Raw genomic sequence first — 16,599 nt, 5'->3', positions numbered from 1 at the left:
CAGCAAACCTGAGCCCTAAAGTAAGCGACTGCTCTCAGTGCAGCACAAAGCACCAGCCCTCTCCAGCAGGGAAAACCAGAGCAGGAGCAAACATTGCTGAGAGACCACCCTGAGGGTACATGAAAATCCACACACAACTTTGTCACTGCGATTTGAGTAACAAACCTATCCCATGATGATGATTGCTCCACACGGTTTTAAACTTATCTGATCCCTTTGTGACCAGTTTCCCTGCTTCTACCTCCCATTTTCTGTCTTAATCTTTCCTCAGGTATTTCTCGCTGCTTTATCATTCAGCTACTTGAGTAAAACTTTGTCTGGTACAATTATGAAAAGCTCCATCACTCAGATTGAACGAAGGTTTGACCTGACCTCTTCTACTGTTGGGTTCATCGATGGGAGCTTTGAGATGGGTAATTGATTTTTCCTAACATGCAGAAAACTGTTCAGAGAAGTATGAGGCACAGCTCCTGCCATTAATTTTGGTTCGTTACCTTCCAGGTAACTTGCTGGTGATTGCATTTGTAAGCTACTTTGGAGCTAAACTTCATAGGCCCAAAGTAATCGCTGTTGGATGCTTCACTATGTCTTTGGGAAGTTTTTTAACAGCAATGCCTCATTTCTTCATGGGATAGTAAGTACCAATCAAGATCGATTTGGGTAACCTAACATTGGAATTGGATGCTGCTGTCTGGTTTTTGAATGAAACGTATTGTATATTAAGTCCTGGATTTCCAAAGGCCTATAAAATCTCACCTCAATGTGCAATGAATCATGTTTGACAAACACACACATCATTGTTCATTTCACCCGGTTGGAAAAATATGGTTCTTCTGAAGTAAAAGTTCAACTTCTCAAAAAAATCTGGAAAATCAAAATGTTCTAGATTTCAGTCAGACTTGCTCAGAAAAGAGGCAGAGAAGGAAATGATTTTACAAAATCATCACATTATTTTTATTCAGGAGGAAACACCTATAAAAACCATATGACAATTCAAGGTTCAAATTAAATATATTGTTCTTTGAAAATCTCCAGCCATGCTACTGTGCTGGTGCTATTGCTTTCATGAATTAAAGAACACCTTAATGGGAAAATCAGTGTTGACCTAAGAACGTGGCATCATTGGTTGCTAATAGAGATGTGAGAATCATGTAGCCAGGGAAGTCAAACCATTATGAACCACAGTAAAATGACAAGGGATGTAGAATCCTCCTGTATGATTTCAAGAATAAGTTTGTGCTGTTTTGAACAGGACCTCAAAGCTCTGAGCAGGTAACTTCATATTGAGTGACATTTCTATCTGAAATATGATGTTAGAATAACATGGAAAATCAGGGATTCAGGCTTCACTCCTTGATAAAACAACACACAAAGGTGCTCTTTAGAAGAAGTCCTGCTCCTTGAAAGAGGAGACCAGAGTCATCTTGTGTAAGGTTGTGTATGTTGCTCTCATGGGGCAAATAGCTGCTCCTCACACAAAACAGCCTCTCAGCTTCAGATGGATCAGTGCTGGTAGAACAGGTACAAGGGGGTTTCCTGTTCCAAATGCACATGGCTGGTTAAACTGCTCTTCCATAGCTGGTAAAGTTTTTAAATTCATCTTCTCCAGGCTCAGAGGTTTACCGTGTGTTGCTTGTATGTGATGATGTTTCTAGCCATAGCTTTGATACAGTGGCAGCGTAGATTAAAATATATTTCTGTTGCTCTCTTAAATGCATTAGCATAATTTTAGGCATACTGCTGTAAAAAGAAAACTAAGGAATGCTGGTTTTTTTATCATGACAGTGGATCTTGCACTACCATCAGACTTGTGTTTTCCACTGCTTAAGCCAAACTATGCATCTTGCTCAACTCCACCGGGAAACTCACCCAGTTTCCCATGTACCTGTGCCTGAATTTTTATGAGGAAATTGTTCTGCACTGTCTCTCCCGATGAATGCTCTTTGTTTCAACCTGAAAAGTAAGCCTGCCCCATCTAACAGAGCCAGCCCAGTTCCTAGAAGCAGAATGTGTGCTTTACCGTGTTGTTCTCCTTAAGCTAATTGTACTTTGCACCTCAGCAGGGCTCCTATCTGGGAAAAGGATCATGCTAAAGCAGCCAAACAGTTCCAGCACCTCAACTGCTGCCCCACAGCATTGCTCTGCTCCCTGTAAATACCGCTAAAGAGTGTCTTTTTAGCCACTAACTTTATTCACCTGCTGCTATACAACAGCTCTTTCTAAAGCCAACGCCAACGATCAGGCAAACAGGTGCCTCCTGAGGATGACTTCTCCCTTCCTCATGCTCCTCCTCCCCCCAACCCCAAAAAGAAATATCTACGGTGAAAAGCAGGACTCACAGTCAAGATATTCTTCTTTTTCTCCTTGACTGTGGAGTGAGCACAGGGAGCTCACTTGGACCCGAACCTAAATTTCAATACTGACGGTTCAGTTCTACCTGAATTACTTTCAAAAGCCCTTTTGCATTTTACAGCTTAAAATGTAATGTCTTCTAGACAGGTGTTTCTAACTTTTATTTTTTCTTCATTTTAGTGTTATGGTTTTCCAAAATGAGCTGAAATAATCTTTTTTTTGCTCCTTCAGTAGCTCTTTGGGTTGATATTTAAACCCAAAGATACCTTTCTCTTTAAGGAAACAGCAGTCAAGTGATTCCTGCCCTACTACACTAGTATTTCCCTCCTGAACACTGCTTCTAAACCTACTGTTGTGTGTTTCCAGTTACAAGTATGAGACAGCTTCACATACAGCTTCTTCAGCCAACTTAACTTCACGCATCAATCCCTGTTCCCTACATCAAGGTGGGAACAAAACCTTGTTGGAAGTCTCCCAACCAGGTAAGGAACCCTAAGTGTAAGTGCAAACAGAAGAGCTGGTTTTATCCTTGGTTGCAAGTGAAGTAGATCATTGCACCATGCAAGACGCTCAGTTAGATTTCCAACTTCAGTCTCCATCTGTCTGGGAAAATTACCAACACTTAAATGCACTTTGTGCATGCCATTTAGAGAAGAAACACCCAGAAAACACAACTTACTAATATCCAGATCCACTGTTTCTTATGTTCACACTTCCAAATTACAATAAAATCACTGAGTACTGAAAGGGAAGCTGAGACCCTCAAGACGTCTCTGAAGGAATTCAGTTACCCTGGACCTGGAGTTGGGGAGGTGAAAGATATAACATGCAAGGACATGAAACTTCACAGGGTTAACTGGAAATAAATGGAGATTTCTATGATTTCGCTTACTATACGGAATACAGCTGTTTTACTTGTTGCCTTGTGTGTGACAGGCAGAGAAAGAGCCAAGCTGAGCCCCAGAAACCATCTCAAACTTATAAAGACACATGTCAGAATATATACATAGGGCAATATCAATCTGCCATATTTTTTTTACACAAGCATTTTTTCTTAAGGGTGATACTTATCTGTATTTCTAGAAATCAAATACAATAGAGGTGGAGTAAAGTGTTATTAAAAGATTATTAAAAGGTAAAATGAGGTTGATGGACTTTCTTTAATCTTCCATGAGGATAATGCTGTTAATACTGTAAATTCTAAACTATAATCATTTCATGTGCTGTGATTTGTCACTGTTTCCCATTCAACTATTCCATTACAAAGATGTAAACTCATTATCTGCAGGCTGTGAGAAGGAACCGTCATCATATATGTGGATATATATCTTACTGGGAAACATGTTACGTGGAATTGGTGAGACACCAATAACACCATTGGGGATCTCTTATATTGATGATTTTGCTAAAGAAGAGGATGTTCCTGTGTATGTAGGTAATCTCAACATGAAATAAACAGAGAGATTCGTAGTGTCAGATGTGAATCATCTTCTGCAGAAGAAAACATTCAGCCATTAAAATGTACTAGCATCTCCTTCATTATATTTTCAGCATGTTTGCACACAATAGCCATGTTGGGCCCAATGTTTGGTTTCCTGTTGGGATCTTTATGTGCAAGACTGTATGTGGACATTGGATTTGTGGATTTAGGTAAGCAAAATGGAGGTAAAGTGAAAGTAAACTAATACCTGTGGCTAACAGGTTCCTCTACATGTTTGCATAATTTTTTATTATATTAATTACCTTAATATAATTTTTTTCATTTATATTGAGATCATTAATTTTATTATATACTTTATTTAAATGTTATTAAATTACTAAAAGCCTCTAGGGTAAAGGCAGAATTAGACAGGGATCATATTTTAGAACTGTGTTTTAGGATTAAAGGATTGAAATGCACGTTTAACTTTATAAATTAGTACCAAGAACTCTCACAGACCAAGATGTTCTACTAAACTGGTATCGTAATCAAAGGATTCTGATAAAATAGTGGCTTTATGGTTTTTGATGGATTATCCACTCTTTCAACTGAACATTTTACGTTATTTACCATTCCTGTGGTGTCTGCAATACATTATACACTTTTTGCCAGCTCTTGCCTATTCAGGTAAAAAGAAAACACACGTATGTAGTCACGTTTTCGAAATGGCAGAGGGAACAGATGTGTCTTGGACCTGCATCCTTTTCCCTTTCAATGGAAGAGGACACAGGTCCATCTCTGAGGTGGTGTTTCCTGGCCAGCCCAGCTCCCCACCCACTGGACCAGCTGGATGGGAATTCAGACAGTGTGGACAGTGTGGACCCTTTTCCCTTTCAGGAAAAGGGGTAGCAGCAGCAGCAGGTGATCCTGTTTTACTAGCTGGACAGAGCACCTTTCAGATCCTCAGGATCCTGTAGTTAGACAGAGGAACTATTCTGTCTCTGCCCTTTGTTAGGCCAATGCTTGATTTCGCTTAAGCATAAGGACAGTGAGCCAATTCTGGTCATGCAGTGAAAAGTCTTTTAGTGTTGGTCCACCAGCAAACATGCCAGTGTAAATAATAAAAATACAACCAACTAGCCTTGTCTTCCTTGGAATACAAAGTTTAACGTTGTGGTTAATCTCACCAGTGCCACGGAGAGTGTCTAGATGCTTAATAGTAACTGACACAATTCAGTTTAGCAGAGGATGGTCTCAATAGAAATATCTACCCTAAAAGGACCCCATGCTTGAGGCCTGTCTGCCACCTGTTTTGGTGTCCTATATGTTGGATAAGGACCTCCGTGTTGCCATGTATGCCACAAAATGGCAGTCAGAATGTCATGTAGAAAGGCAGATGAAACATAACAGCACTGAGGGTATGACTCCTCAGGCCTTCACTGCATGAACGGTCTCTCATTAGATGATTATTGTTACCACTGAAAATCAGACGTTGCAAAATGTAGCTATTTTAGCAGATAAAGGGTGCAAAGCTTCGGCTTCTTCATTTAAGTGACTTGTATCTGTTTCCCTCAATTCCAGGAAGCATCACAATCACCCCACAGGATTCCCGCTGGGTGGGTGCATGGTGGCTTGGTTTTGTGATAGCTGGAGCAACCAGTTTCCTAGCTGCTATTCCATTTTGCTTCCTGCCAAAGAGACTGAAAAAGCCAGAGGAAGCAAATAATGACAAAACTTCATTTGGTCTCTTGGAAAACATGGGCGCCACGAAGAAGATGCTTCCTCCTGCAAAACCTAAGCCAAGGAGGTGTTCAGAAATATTGAAAGGCAAGTGTTTTGCATTATGTATAAATTTGAAAAACAAGAGGCGCAATGTACACTGGGAATGTAATAGTTCTGCAGAATATCTTGCTTCCCCTGCACTTCAGTCTAAACCAGTTAGCTATCTCCAGGAAAATCCACTAAAGATTATTAGAAGTCAAAGGTCTTCTTCAAGACTGTGAGGTTCTATATGCATCACCAGCAATGCATCATCACCCGATGGCACCTACCTGTAAAATTTTATGCTAGAAGATATTTGAAGAGTGGAAAAAATGTTTCTGTATCAGGATCTAAAGAAAATATCACAGAGCTCATGGAGCCGCTGAAGCTCATTGGTGCCTGAGGTGAACACAACAGGACTGAATATCAGCTCTGATTGGGCAGTCATTAGGCTAAGAAAGGGGTGGAATGGTGTGGGGAAGTGATGGCTTTGCATCATTAGTCAAATTCTCCTGTCTTTGTTCAGATCCCAATGGAAGACATTGGGCATCTCCACAAAGGCACCTCTCGCTTAGACTTGAACCTGTGATGATATTCATGTAAGCTGAAAGAAGTCTTTGCTGTGTGGACCCCTTCAGTCTTCATGTGCAGATCTCACTAGAGCACCCAAGCTTTAACCCATACTTCTGTCTTCTAGGATTCTCTTCCTGCATCTCAAGCTCTGGTGTTTTTCAAGAACCTAATTTTGCTTTCAGATACTCGCATGTAAATGAAGATCGGTACAACTTGCACTTGGACAACTGAGAGAAAGATTTTACCTGAAGTTTCATAGATTACTCAACCATAATCATGCCATGCATCTTCCAAAGCCAACTCATATATCCCTTTCTTGCAGGTTTCTGTACCTCCCTGAAAAAAGTATTGAGTAATCGAATGTACTTTACGCTTTTGTGTTGCTCAGTGTTACAGTTCAATAGCTTTATTGGTTTCTTGACTTACAAACCAAAGTACATGGAACAGCAGTATGGACAATCTACATCTAAATCTAACTTTCTCATAGGTGAGTTACCCTGTGCACTGTGCATGGGGAGACGTTCTGGCATGCTTTTTCTGGGACTGAATTCCTTGCAGAACAGGCTGACCTAAATGACGATCTCTCCTGAATTTGAATTGTATCCAGGCAGCATACAAACTACAGTTTTGGTGCCTATAGGACTAGAAGAAATATTCTAGTTTTGTCTAGTCTATTAATACTTATTATATTATAGCAAGGGCACCCCAATTATGCAATGAATGAAGTGTGGAAATTTTAAATGCTGCAACATCTGACAAGTGCCTTGCAATGGAAGTAGGTTTTGAGGGTTAAGGCACTTCAAAGATAGCATACACAACCCAAGGGTTAGGCTGAGCACAAAGCCACCTAGAATCGTCATAGTACAACATAGAGCTGCCAGGGATATCAAACTGAGGATAGAATTCAGCTCTTAAACTAATGAGGTGGGCTTTTAAACCCAGTGTGACTGTATTTTGACATTCCCTTTCTATTCTCTATTTCAGGCTTGACATCCTTACCTCCTGTAAGTATTGGGATTTTCCTAGGAGGGCTCATAATGAAAAAGTACAAAATGAGCATCATTGGAGCAACCAAGTTTGCATTTACCATGTCATTTCTGGCTTATGTCATTGCTCTTTCACACTTTTTTGTTGGCTGTGAGAACCATATGGTAGCAGGAATGACAGTATCCTACGAAGGGTGAGTATAAACCAAAGAAGAGTATGTTTTATTCCATGGCACCAATAGTTCAAAAAATGTACCATGGCATCAAGGCTAAAAGAGGAATATGTTTTTGCAATGCTTAAGAGACAATGAACACTATCATGTGTCATCATTCTGGTAGTTTTGTTGGTCAGCAGAGTGTCAGCCTGCCAAAGCAGAACACTGGTTAAAGATTAATCAAAAATACATTAGCAAAATTGCATCATTACCCATGTAGGTTGTTTGGCTGTATGTGGGATGGTATTGCTGTTTCAAGCAGTCTGTCTCTACACCAGAAGCAATTTTCTACCGAAGCTTATTCAGATTCAGTAAAAGGGTGAAGCATGTGTTAACGGAGAACGTTGGTAACATCTCTGGAACAGAAACAGAAAGACTGCGCTGTGCTAGTTCTCTCAGCCTGCTGTAAAACATAATGAAGCTTTTATGCCTGCTGACGATGTTCTCTCCTCTTGAGAGAGAACCAGGATTTAAAAGTTAAGGGCTGCTCTTTTATGGTTGGAGTAAGTAAAGATGCCAGTACAGGAGATGAGTGCTAGGATCTGGCTGTCCAAGGGGTCCAGCAACATGCTAGCACATGGGTTGTCACTACCTCGAGTACCTCATGGCTAGTGTGAACCTCTCTGCATCTCCCTGAAGGCTTACCCACAGTTCAGTAATGTGTCACTATTGTTCATTTATCAAGCCATACTGGTTCACAGCTGAAAACGTGGAACTGGACAGGCAGGATGCAAAGGATGTGTATATTTGTTGGAACCAGGGGACTAATTGTTGCTTGTCCTTTATCCTGCAACGTTTTCACTAAGAATGCAAATCGTGGACCAGGGAACAGGCTTAGTAAGCACTGAGGTGACAGAGATGCCAAGCACATAACCTTAATTAACCCAGAAAGGAGAAGATTAGGGAAGACATCCCTCTTTACTTCCGATCTCAATACCCAAAGAACGTCTGAAAGTAAAAGGGAATGCTGCATTCTCTACATCCTGTAGGAAGAGTTAGACTAGATTTTAAAAAAGGAGTATTTTTAATTATGGAGACCAGGAAATCTAGTTTCTGTAATGGGTACATTATTACCAACAGCTAAATATCTGCTTTATAAAGCTGTAATAACTGTTGCTAGCGCTCCATACAATTAGGAGATGGAGACCTGACGTCTCAAAGCCTTTTGGCTATTCCTTTTTCTTTTCTGTTTACACCTGCCACCCAAAATCAGTAGCAGCATTTTTATTTGTTCGAAAATTCTTTATAACCTAGTAATCAGTTTAGTATCAGTGCAAGTGGGCTGGAATCTCGAGCAAAGAGTTCAATACTGTAGAGACTCAACTATGAAAACGTAGGTTCTGGGTGTATGAGGTGGGTTTCAGCACAGCAACACTGTCACACAGAAGGGACTACACTGACCTCAACATGGAATTAAAAGTTCTTACACCTGTCTGAACTTAACTTCCAAGCAAACCCATTCCATACCATGAAAATTCCATATTTTCTGAGTGCAACTCTGACTGCAAATGTGCCTCCAATGTGTGGGATCCTGTGTGTGGAGACAACGGGCTCACGTATGTTTCTGCATGCCTAGCTGGGTGCACGGCTTCAGAGGGACATGGAAAGAACACGGTAAGACTCTGCTTCAGTTTCTAGGGGTTTTTTTACTGGCTTATTTTCCATGTAACTTCTGCGATTTAGTAGTATAATGCATTTAAGGAAAGCCAAAGTTACTGGGCGCCAGTCGGTACAATATTTATGATTTCTGGCTACAAACAGCACAGAAGACATAGGGACTTCTGCGAGCACATTAAGCAAAAAAACCTAGGTCCTTGTTGTAGATCGTAGCTTTCATCTTTTGTAAATTGAATAAGAGGGGGAAACAAACAATTCAAAGTGGTTACATGTTGTCTGAAGTTTGTCCATGGCTTGCCATGAGGTTTCATAAACCTCATTCCGGCTGCCTTGAGGTTTTTAGCCAAGTTGAAGTACACTAAGACAGTGGCGCATCTTCCCTGATACTGATCATTAATGTGTAAGTATGAAGAATGATTTGAGGGGAGGCAGCTAGTTTCCTCCTTGTGAGACTCGCAATGGCAAGGTACACTGCCTCTTTTTCTGGGTGACTGATTTCTGCTCAGCTCAGGGTGCTGGGGGTGATGCGCAGAGTCCCAGAGAGGCAGCTCCAGCCTGTGGATAGAAGCCTTCATTGGACTGTGTCATGCCCATGTTTTGTGATGCCAGATGATCACTCCAGTGGATACACAGCCTAGAGCCATCTCGTGCAGTCAGAGAGAATTTTCTCTCCAGCAGATTTTAATTTGTGGCTCGTTTCCATCTGACGTCTATGGTCATCTTCTCAAAAAGACATGCTGTGCTTAAAATCTTAAGTTGGGAGGCATGGGAGAAGGTCTCAACAGGTCCCGTCACAATGGAATTACTGCCTCCCATGCAAGTCTGTCTCGGTAGAGGTTAAGGTTTGTGGCTCACAGTTCCCCTTACCTTAGTGCCTCCTCAAGCTCCTCAGGCCTGGTTAAAAGCTATTGCTCCTAGACTACCATCAGCTCCTACTGCTGATCTCAGGGCTCTGCATGAGCCACGTCTTGGCAGGTCGCTGTTGTTTACAGCCACGAGATACCTCTCAGAATTAGCAGAGAGGGACCTGTGAGCAGTGGTGTCCCCTGGCAGCAAAAGGCACAGCTCCCTGAGCTTCGCTGGTCCTCTTCAGCTGCCCTCTGGGGACACAAAAGCTGGTGCCAACCTGAGAGGTCCAGCAGGTGCTCCAAACATCTTCCAAAAACCTGTTGTGATGTTGCCTAGCACAAACATGCTGGCACAGAATGCCCCTTCTAACTCTGAGCACTCTTTGTAGGAAAGAAAAGAAGCAGCTGCTGCCCATTGCCCCAAGAAAGGCAAATAAGATAGGGATGAGGTGTTTAGGAAGGCTTCAGGTGCTGCCTGTGCTTGAAGGCAGGATTCCCCATGGCATAAGCAGTGGCCTACCAAATCTGCTTTGTGTCTTCCAGGTCTTCCATAACTGCAGCTGTCTTGCAGCCAGCAGCTCGTGGACAGGAAATAACTCTGTCACCTTGGGGCAATGTCCAAAAAGTGAAGATTGTTCCAGGAAGTTTATTTATTATACAGTAATACAGGTCATAAGTGGCTTTTGTTACGCATTGGGAGGTACCCCGGCATACATGATTATGTTTAGGTAAGTAAAACTCTGTACCAAAGGTTGAGGCTTTCCAATGAGGGGGATCAAAATGATATTTAGGTTTCTCTCTTTTCCTGAGCAAAAATGACTCTTTTGCAGTATAACATGCCTTCTTTAATGAGTTTTGTCGCTTCCCATTTTTTTGTAGCTGTTAGCATCAAACTTTGCTGCTGTCTGTAAGAAGTCAGTTCCAGTGTGTTGCTTCCAACTGCTGCCAAATGGTTTCTCTTACGCCTGTCATCCGCCCAGGTTTTCCAGAACATGTTCTTCTTCTCTGCTTGGGTGTTGTGGCTGGATGGATTTTGAAAAGGCCATGCATTTTTCAGGATTTCTGGATGTGGGGTTGCCCTAACAAATTGTTCTTAGGAGATCTGGAAATTCAGGGCCCCCGAGGGCTCAGCCTGAGGCTCCTGTGCTCACTTCTGTTGAGGTACACGAGCGCAGGCATACCAGGATGTGATTTGGAATCACATCTACAAATTAGCACGTACTTTTCATGAACCTGAAGAGAGAGTTCACCCAGTAGAAAAATACATCAGTGGCAAATGTAACGGTAATCCTAAGGGCATTATGTCATCCTAAATGAGCATGCAAAACAGAATGCAAACTCCCCTGCCTTCCTCATCTCTGTGAGATGTCTTTCTGAGTGTTGACCACATTAATATTTATCAGGCGATAGCAGAGGCTGGATAAGTGATGGATTCAAGAGCAGTGCCCATTTCTGATGCTTGGAGTGTGGTTCCCCAGGAGACAGATGGGCATATTGCCGGATGGCTTTGTGTAGTTCGGGATGTGGCATTGTAGAGAGGAATGTCATTCAAGAACAGAAAGATGCCGCACTAAGGCAGCTACTTGCAATATTTTTGTCTTAGGGAAATATGATATTTCCCATCAAGTGAGTAAGGTATATCCCATCGCATGAGGAAAATGTAACAGAGGGATTTAAGGCAGTTGAGATCCCATTTCAATAAGACTAGGATAGATTGTAATTATGACTTTAAAATTTCACTTCTTTAATTATACTGAATGGACTTCCCAGGAGCCATGTGATGAAAGACAATAGTTTAATTCACCTTTTTTATACCACTTAAGGTATTTTGAGCAGACGTAGGAAGCACTCTCCTTCCAAAGCTTGGCTTTCCGTCGTTAAGAGTATTAAATTCAGGGTAATTAACAGCAGTTTAATAGGCATATCTGAGCACTAGATAGGCAAATAGTTCATACTTACCTCTCTTTCTTTCAGATGTGTTCAGCCAGAGTTGAAATCTCTTGCAGTTGGTCTATACACACTTATGATGAGAATTCTAGGTAAGAGAAATCATTCTGCTTGCTCATATGGCTTTAAATTACTCCAGTGCAATCACCATTTGTAAACCAGATGTATCCTTGAAACAGCTCTTAGACCCTGGCCTCTTCCTGAAGATGCTTTTTTTTTCCTGCATGCTCTTTCCATTGCAAGAAGGGGTAGAGCCACTGCCACCAATTCGAAAAAGCTGGCATTTCTCCTCAGTGACTCAGAGATCAAATCTGATGTGCTCCCGTTTTCCTTCTCTAAGGAACCTCTACAATGAGTTTTTGTCCCATCATACCTGACTACAGCACTGATGATTGTAATACACAGAATAGATTGATTACTGAGTTCAGACTCTCACGAGAGCCCTAGGGCAGAACAGGATGAGTATACCTGTTTTTACAAAATAAATTATTTCCTATGTAAGAACGCAGGATGCTCCTGTAGGAACAAAACTAATGTGAAACATGGTCCTGTACACGCTGAAACCTGGATTCCTCTGAAGCTAATACTTGCCTTTACTTCAGCCAAGCTAGGATTTTGTCCCATGTGTGACATGTTTTGCAGTAGAACATAAGTTCATATCTGGCCAAGTCACACTAAGGGTTTTGGTTCCTTGACCTTCAATTGGGCAGAATGGCCTGTCCACTAGTGTGGACAATTTAGGCTATGCTTAAGAAGAGGGAACTATGCATCAGTTCAGTGCTTCAACTATGCTTCAGTCCAGCTTCCCCTTCATAGAATGATACGGGGTTGGAAGGGACCTCTGGAGATGATCTAGCCCAACCCCTTGCCAAAGCAGGTCCACCCAGAGCAGGTTGCACAGGAACGTGTCCAGGCGGGGATTGAATGTCTCCAGAGAAGGAGACTCCACCACCTCCCTGGGCAGCCTGTTTCAGTGCTCTGCCACTCTCACAGTAAAGACGTTCCTCCTCACGTTGAGGTGGAACTTCTTATACTCGAGTTTGTGCCCATTTTCTTAGCATGCACTGGAAGCCAGGGATGGTTCTCAGAGAAGTGCTTGAGAAATTAATGTGCATGACTACGAGCCTGGCCAAACCCATCAGACCACATTTCCCGGGGACAGAGAGGGTATCCCAGCCTACAGTTACTCTCATCAAGAAAAGGAAATACTCCCCACAGTCCAATCCACCTATTGCCACTATTCCAGCATGTAGCCTGCCACTGAAAAATATAAAGCTGATGGCTACAAAGATGTATTTTCCTGTGATATCTTGTGCCATTATTGCTTGTTTCTACGCAGCTGGGATTCCAGCACCGGTTTATTTCGGTGCGCTGATTGACAAGACGTGCTTGAAATGGGGCAGCACAAGCTGTGGGCAGCGAGGGGCCTGCAGGCTGTACGACTCCGATGCGTACAGGTAAGGCAAATAAGGGTGCAAAAAAAGCTCCTGCATTTCCTCTTTACAGACAGACACGCTTTGTTCTGTTATACTGTAGTGCGTGAGGCCACTGATCAAAAATTATGGTCACATACTCACTCTGGACTCGGATTTAGGTCAGTCCAGAATTCCTGAAATTGAGAAACCTTAAGATCACATCTTAAGCTCTTAGCTTTTCAGTCAGTTTTTACATTGTGCAAAAATCATTTAGTATCAATGACAGACTTTCTGGAATTAAACATGCACTTTTAATATCTTTTGAGTCAATTTAAAAGACCTGGGATTGTATGATTTGCCGTCAAGAGGAAAGGTACCCAAATTTACATCATTTGCAGGTAGTCTGGCAAGACTGTTAACTTTGTGCATTGGCCACATTTGAGAGAAAAATAAATGAAAGAAAATCATGCTGAGTAGCTGAAGGCACTGGTTAAACACAAACAATATTGGTCTCCAGGAGGAATATTCCTGATATTTTCCTGTTTCACCCAAACCCTGGGCACTTCTGATGTGTTATTCATTTTTACATAAAATAGCCCACGCTGTCAATCTCTATACATATCTAGCCCCAAAAAAGTCTAAGAGCTTGAAGTGATCTGAAAATCGTTAGAAACAAAGGGAAGTTGATGGAAGTTTTACTTTGCAACAATCTTCATAAGCAAAAAGTAGTCTATCAATTCTTTTGCCAGCAAAAATGTCCAGCTCGTGGTACCATTCACATAGAATGAGTTTTAACGTTTCCCGCTAAGCTACTATGTCATTTTTGTTAAGGTTATGTGGTCCTTAATAGCCATTACAGTGATTTTCTTGAGTATCTTTGAAAACTTCAACGCCTGGCGCTATCTTCTGTGCTCCATCCCACAGGTATGTCTTCCTTGGTTTAGCAGCGCTGTTAAGAGGTCCTTCCTACTTGATTTCAATTGTTTTTTATATATTGGTAAAGAAACACTTTCAAAATAAGAACTCCACACCTAGAGAGAATGGAGGAAGAGAAGATGGTCCTATAAATACAGAAGATAATTGCAAGATCAAAGAACGTTTGCCAGGTTTTTCTGATGCAGAGAATGAATCGTGTATTTAGAAAGCCATTTGGACCAGTGTCACGTGAATCAGGACGGCTTCTTTTAGAAACAACTTTCACAATGTTATGAATAACTAAATAATAACACTGTTCAGAAAGTAAAGCTAATAGCAAACCCGTGATCAACAACCAGAAAAAGTAATATACGAGTATAAAAGTGCCTTAACCCGGTTACCAATAACAGGGCAAGTTACATTAACTGAACAAAATTCTCAACAGATAAAGGAAATCCTCCCTTGGCATTTCTGATAGATCCAGTCTGTAATTTTTAAAGGGATTAAAGATGACTGCTGGCAGAACAGCCACATGCCAAAGGCCCACCAGCTGTGATGCTGACCCTGCACACAGGGCCATGCAGCAGACTGCCACGGGAATAAGGCTAGCAGCAGTGTTCGGATTTCATCAAATGCAGTCAGAATTCACAATAAAACAAAAGCCTTTAAGCAAAATTTTTCCACCTTATCGAAACCAATCGTTGCCACAATTTTCCATTGCAAAATTGACAAAAGCAGTATTTTTCCAAGAAGCATTTTATCTTAGCTGACCTGAAAATTTTATGTCTACTTAAATTTAAATTTAAATCTACTTAAATTAAATTTTATGCCTACTTAAACTACAAAGATGTTGCCATAAAGAGGAAATAATTGTTTTATGCCTACTTAAACTACAAAGATGTTGTTGCCATAAAGGAAATAATTGTTTTTTTAAAAATCTCAGAGTTTTAGTATGTATTAAAAACTAATTATTATTTTTTTTTTTTAGTTAAGTGACTATGAAACACAAGAAATAATCTGACTTTTGTAGGGATGTTGCTTTCCAAGCAAGGCCTAGCCAACGCGTGCTGGTGGCTTTATTGCTATGGCATGTGCTGTCCAGCAGAGGGCACTCCAACAATAACGTTGCCCCTGTGCCAGCTGCAGGCACCCTCTGCGAATTGGTCAGGCTCAGTCTTCCCTCTTTTGGGAGAAATTCAGCATCAGGCAGGCAAAAACACTCACCTGTGTTTTCATGCCCCTTCAAACTTTCTCAGCTCCAGCCCCAGCCCCTCAGCTCATACATTCAACGTTGGTTTTGTGTGTTTTGTTGGTTTGTGTTCATCTTAACCCGTGTCATTCGGAGCTTGACAAGCGTTGTTACTTTAAATAAAAAGGATGTGTGCTTGCCTACCGTTTCACAAGAGCGATTGGATTCTCTGGTTGATACTTTAAAACAGATGCTGAAGGCTGAGTGGGAGATGGTTAATAGACACGTTAGATGAAAAAGTACATTGAGCAAAATCCTGAGCTGGTCTGAAATAAGTGTTGTCTGTCGTGACAGTCACTTAGTAGTGATAGCAGCAGCTGAAGGAAAAAGAATGGGGCTTTTTTTTTTTTTTCCAAATGAAGTGATATCTACTGGAGGCAGAGATTCTCCATCCAGCAAAACTCATTATGACTCTGCTGGGTCTTTTCTTATAATTATATTTGCAAATGTTTTGGTATCTTCAATATATCCACAGGAATGACCTGTGAGAACTAAAGGAATGAACAACCATCGAACTTGGGAGCGAATCTTAGGGAAACTAATTGCAACTATCTAATTCTGCTTGTCTTTCTGCTGCTTTGTCCAGATGATTTTTTTTTTTTTAGCATGTCTTGGAGTGTATGTAATTTCCTATGGTGTCTTTAAAGCCATGGGTTTGGTTAAGATATCTTTAACCAAAAACCCGGTAACCTTTGAAAACATATTTCATGTGACAAAATATACCAGGTTTAACTGAAAACAAGAGCTAATTCTAGATGACAGATTGTGAGAATTATGCATGAAGAATCGATGTCAAAAGGAAGTGTTAAGCCCTGTAGCTATTACTACAGAATCATGAGGACAAGGAGGTGTCAATAAACTGGCCTCTTTGGGTACAGAGGAGAAGACTGGTACAAGAGGATGATAAACTGCTTCTAGAAGGGTTTTACCCCCTTTCTTTTAAAAAAAAAAAAATAATGACAGGGTGCAAAGCCCCACTGCCTCTGGGTGCCACAGCAGCTCAGCAGCTGATAGAGAGTGTGCCCAACACTTTGATTTGTTGTCAGTTGTGAAAAAATGGCCGCCTTCCCTCCATCATTAAAAAGCTGCAGCTGTAGCCCATGGGTCTGTGATGGAAGGGGAGCAAACAGGACAAATTCTCTTCTCTCCCACTGCAATTCCTCAGTTACTGCAGTTTGTGCTGCTGTTGTGTGCAGTGCACGCACACGTGTGTGCACATGCACAAAATGGCAATCTCTGCTGCAAGACACATGCATTTGGGGAGGATAAGATATATATTGCCAAGCAGGAAATCAGCAAGA

At 41.4% G+C, this 16,599-nt stretch overlaps 1 protein-coding gene across 4 annotated transcripts in view; it reads left to right on the top strand.

The window, feature by feature from the left end:
• The window catches only part of LOC106885321 (solute carrier organic anion transporter family member 1C1-like), a 34,341-nt gene extending 20,066 nt beyond the window's left edge, over nucleotides 1–14,275 (top strand). For all 4 annotated transcript variants that reach the window (XM_014937419.1, XM_014937421.1, XM_014937418.1 and 1 more), the window contains 13 exons: nucleotides 272–413; nucleotides 502–634; nucleotides 2,719–2,834; nucleotides 3,641–3,787; nucleotides 3,904–4,002; nucleotides 5,354–5,599; nucleotides 6,429–6,593; nucleotides 7,091–7,286; nucleotides 8,759–8,921; nucleotides 10,316–10,500; nucleotides 11,747–11,811; nucleotides 13,059–13,176; nucleotides 14,059–14,275. In XM_014937419.1, coding sequence (XP_014792905.1) covers nucleotides 272–413; nucleotides 502–634; nucleotides 2,719–2,834; nucleotides 3,641–3,787; nucleotides 3,904–4,002; nucleotides 5,354–5,599; nucleotides 6,429–6,593; nucleotides 7,091–7,286; nucleotides 8,759–8,921; nucleotides 10,316–10,500; nucleotides 11,747–11,811; nucleotides 13,059–13,176; nucleotides 14,059–14,275 — 1,992 coding nt within the window. The remainder of the gene's footprint in view (nucleotides 1–271; nucleotides 414–501; nucleotides 635–2,718; nucleotides 2,835–3,640; nucleotides 3,788–3,903; nucleotides 4,003–5,353; nucleotides 5,600–6,428; nucleotides 6,594–7,090; nucleotides 7,287–8,758; nucleotides 8,922–10,315; nucleotides 10,501–11,746; nucleotides 11,812–13,058; nucleotides 13,177–14,058) is intronic.
• Nucleotides 14,276–16,599: the final 2,324 nt, after the last annotated feature.

The sequence above is a fragment of the Calidris pugnax genome, unplaced genomic scaffold (genome assembly GCF_001431845.1).
Source record: "Calidris pugnax isolate Ruff unplaced genomic scaffold, ASM143184v1 scaffold1, whole genome shotgun sequence".
Lineage (NCBI taxonomy): Eukaryota > Metazoa > Chordata > Aves > Charadriiformes > Scolopacidae > Calidris > Calidris pugnax.
The sequence above is the reverse complement of the archived record's forward strand: the minus strand, read 5'-3'. Positions and strand labels throughout refer to the sequence as shown.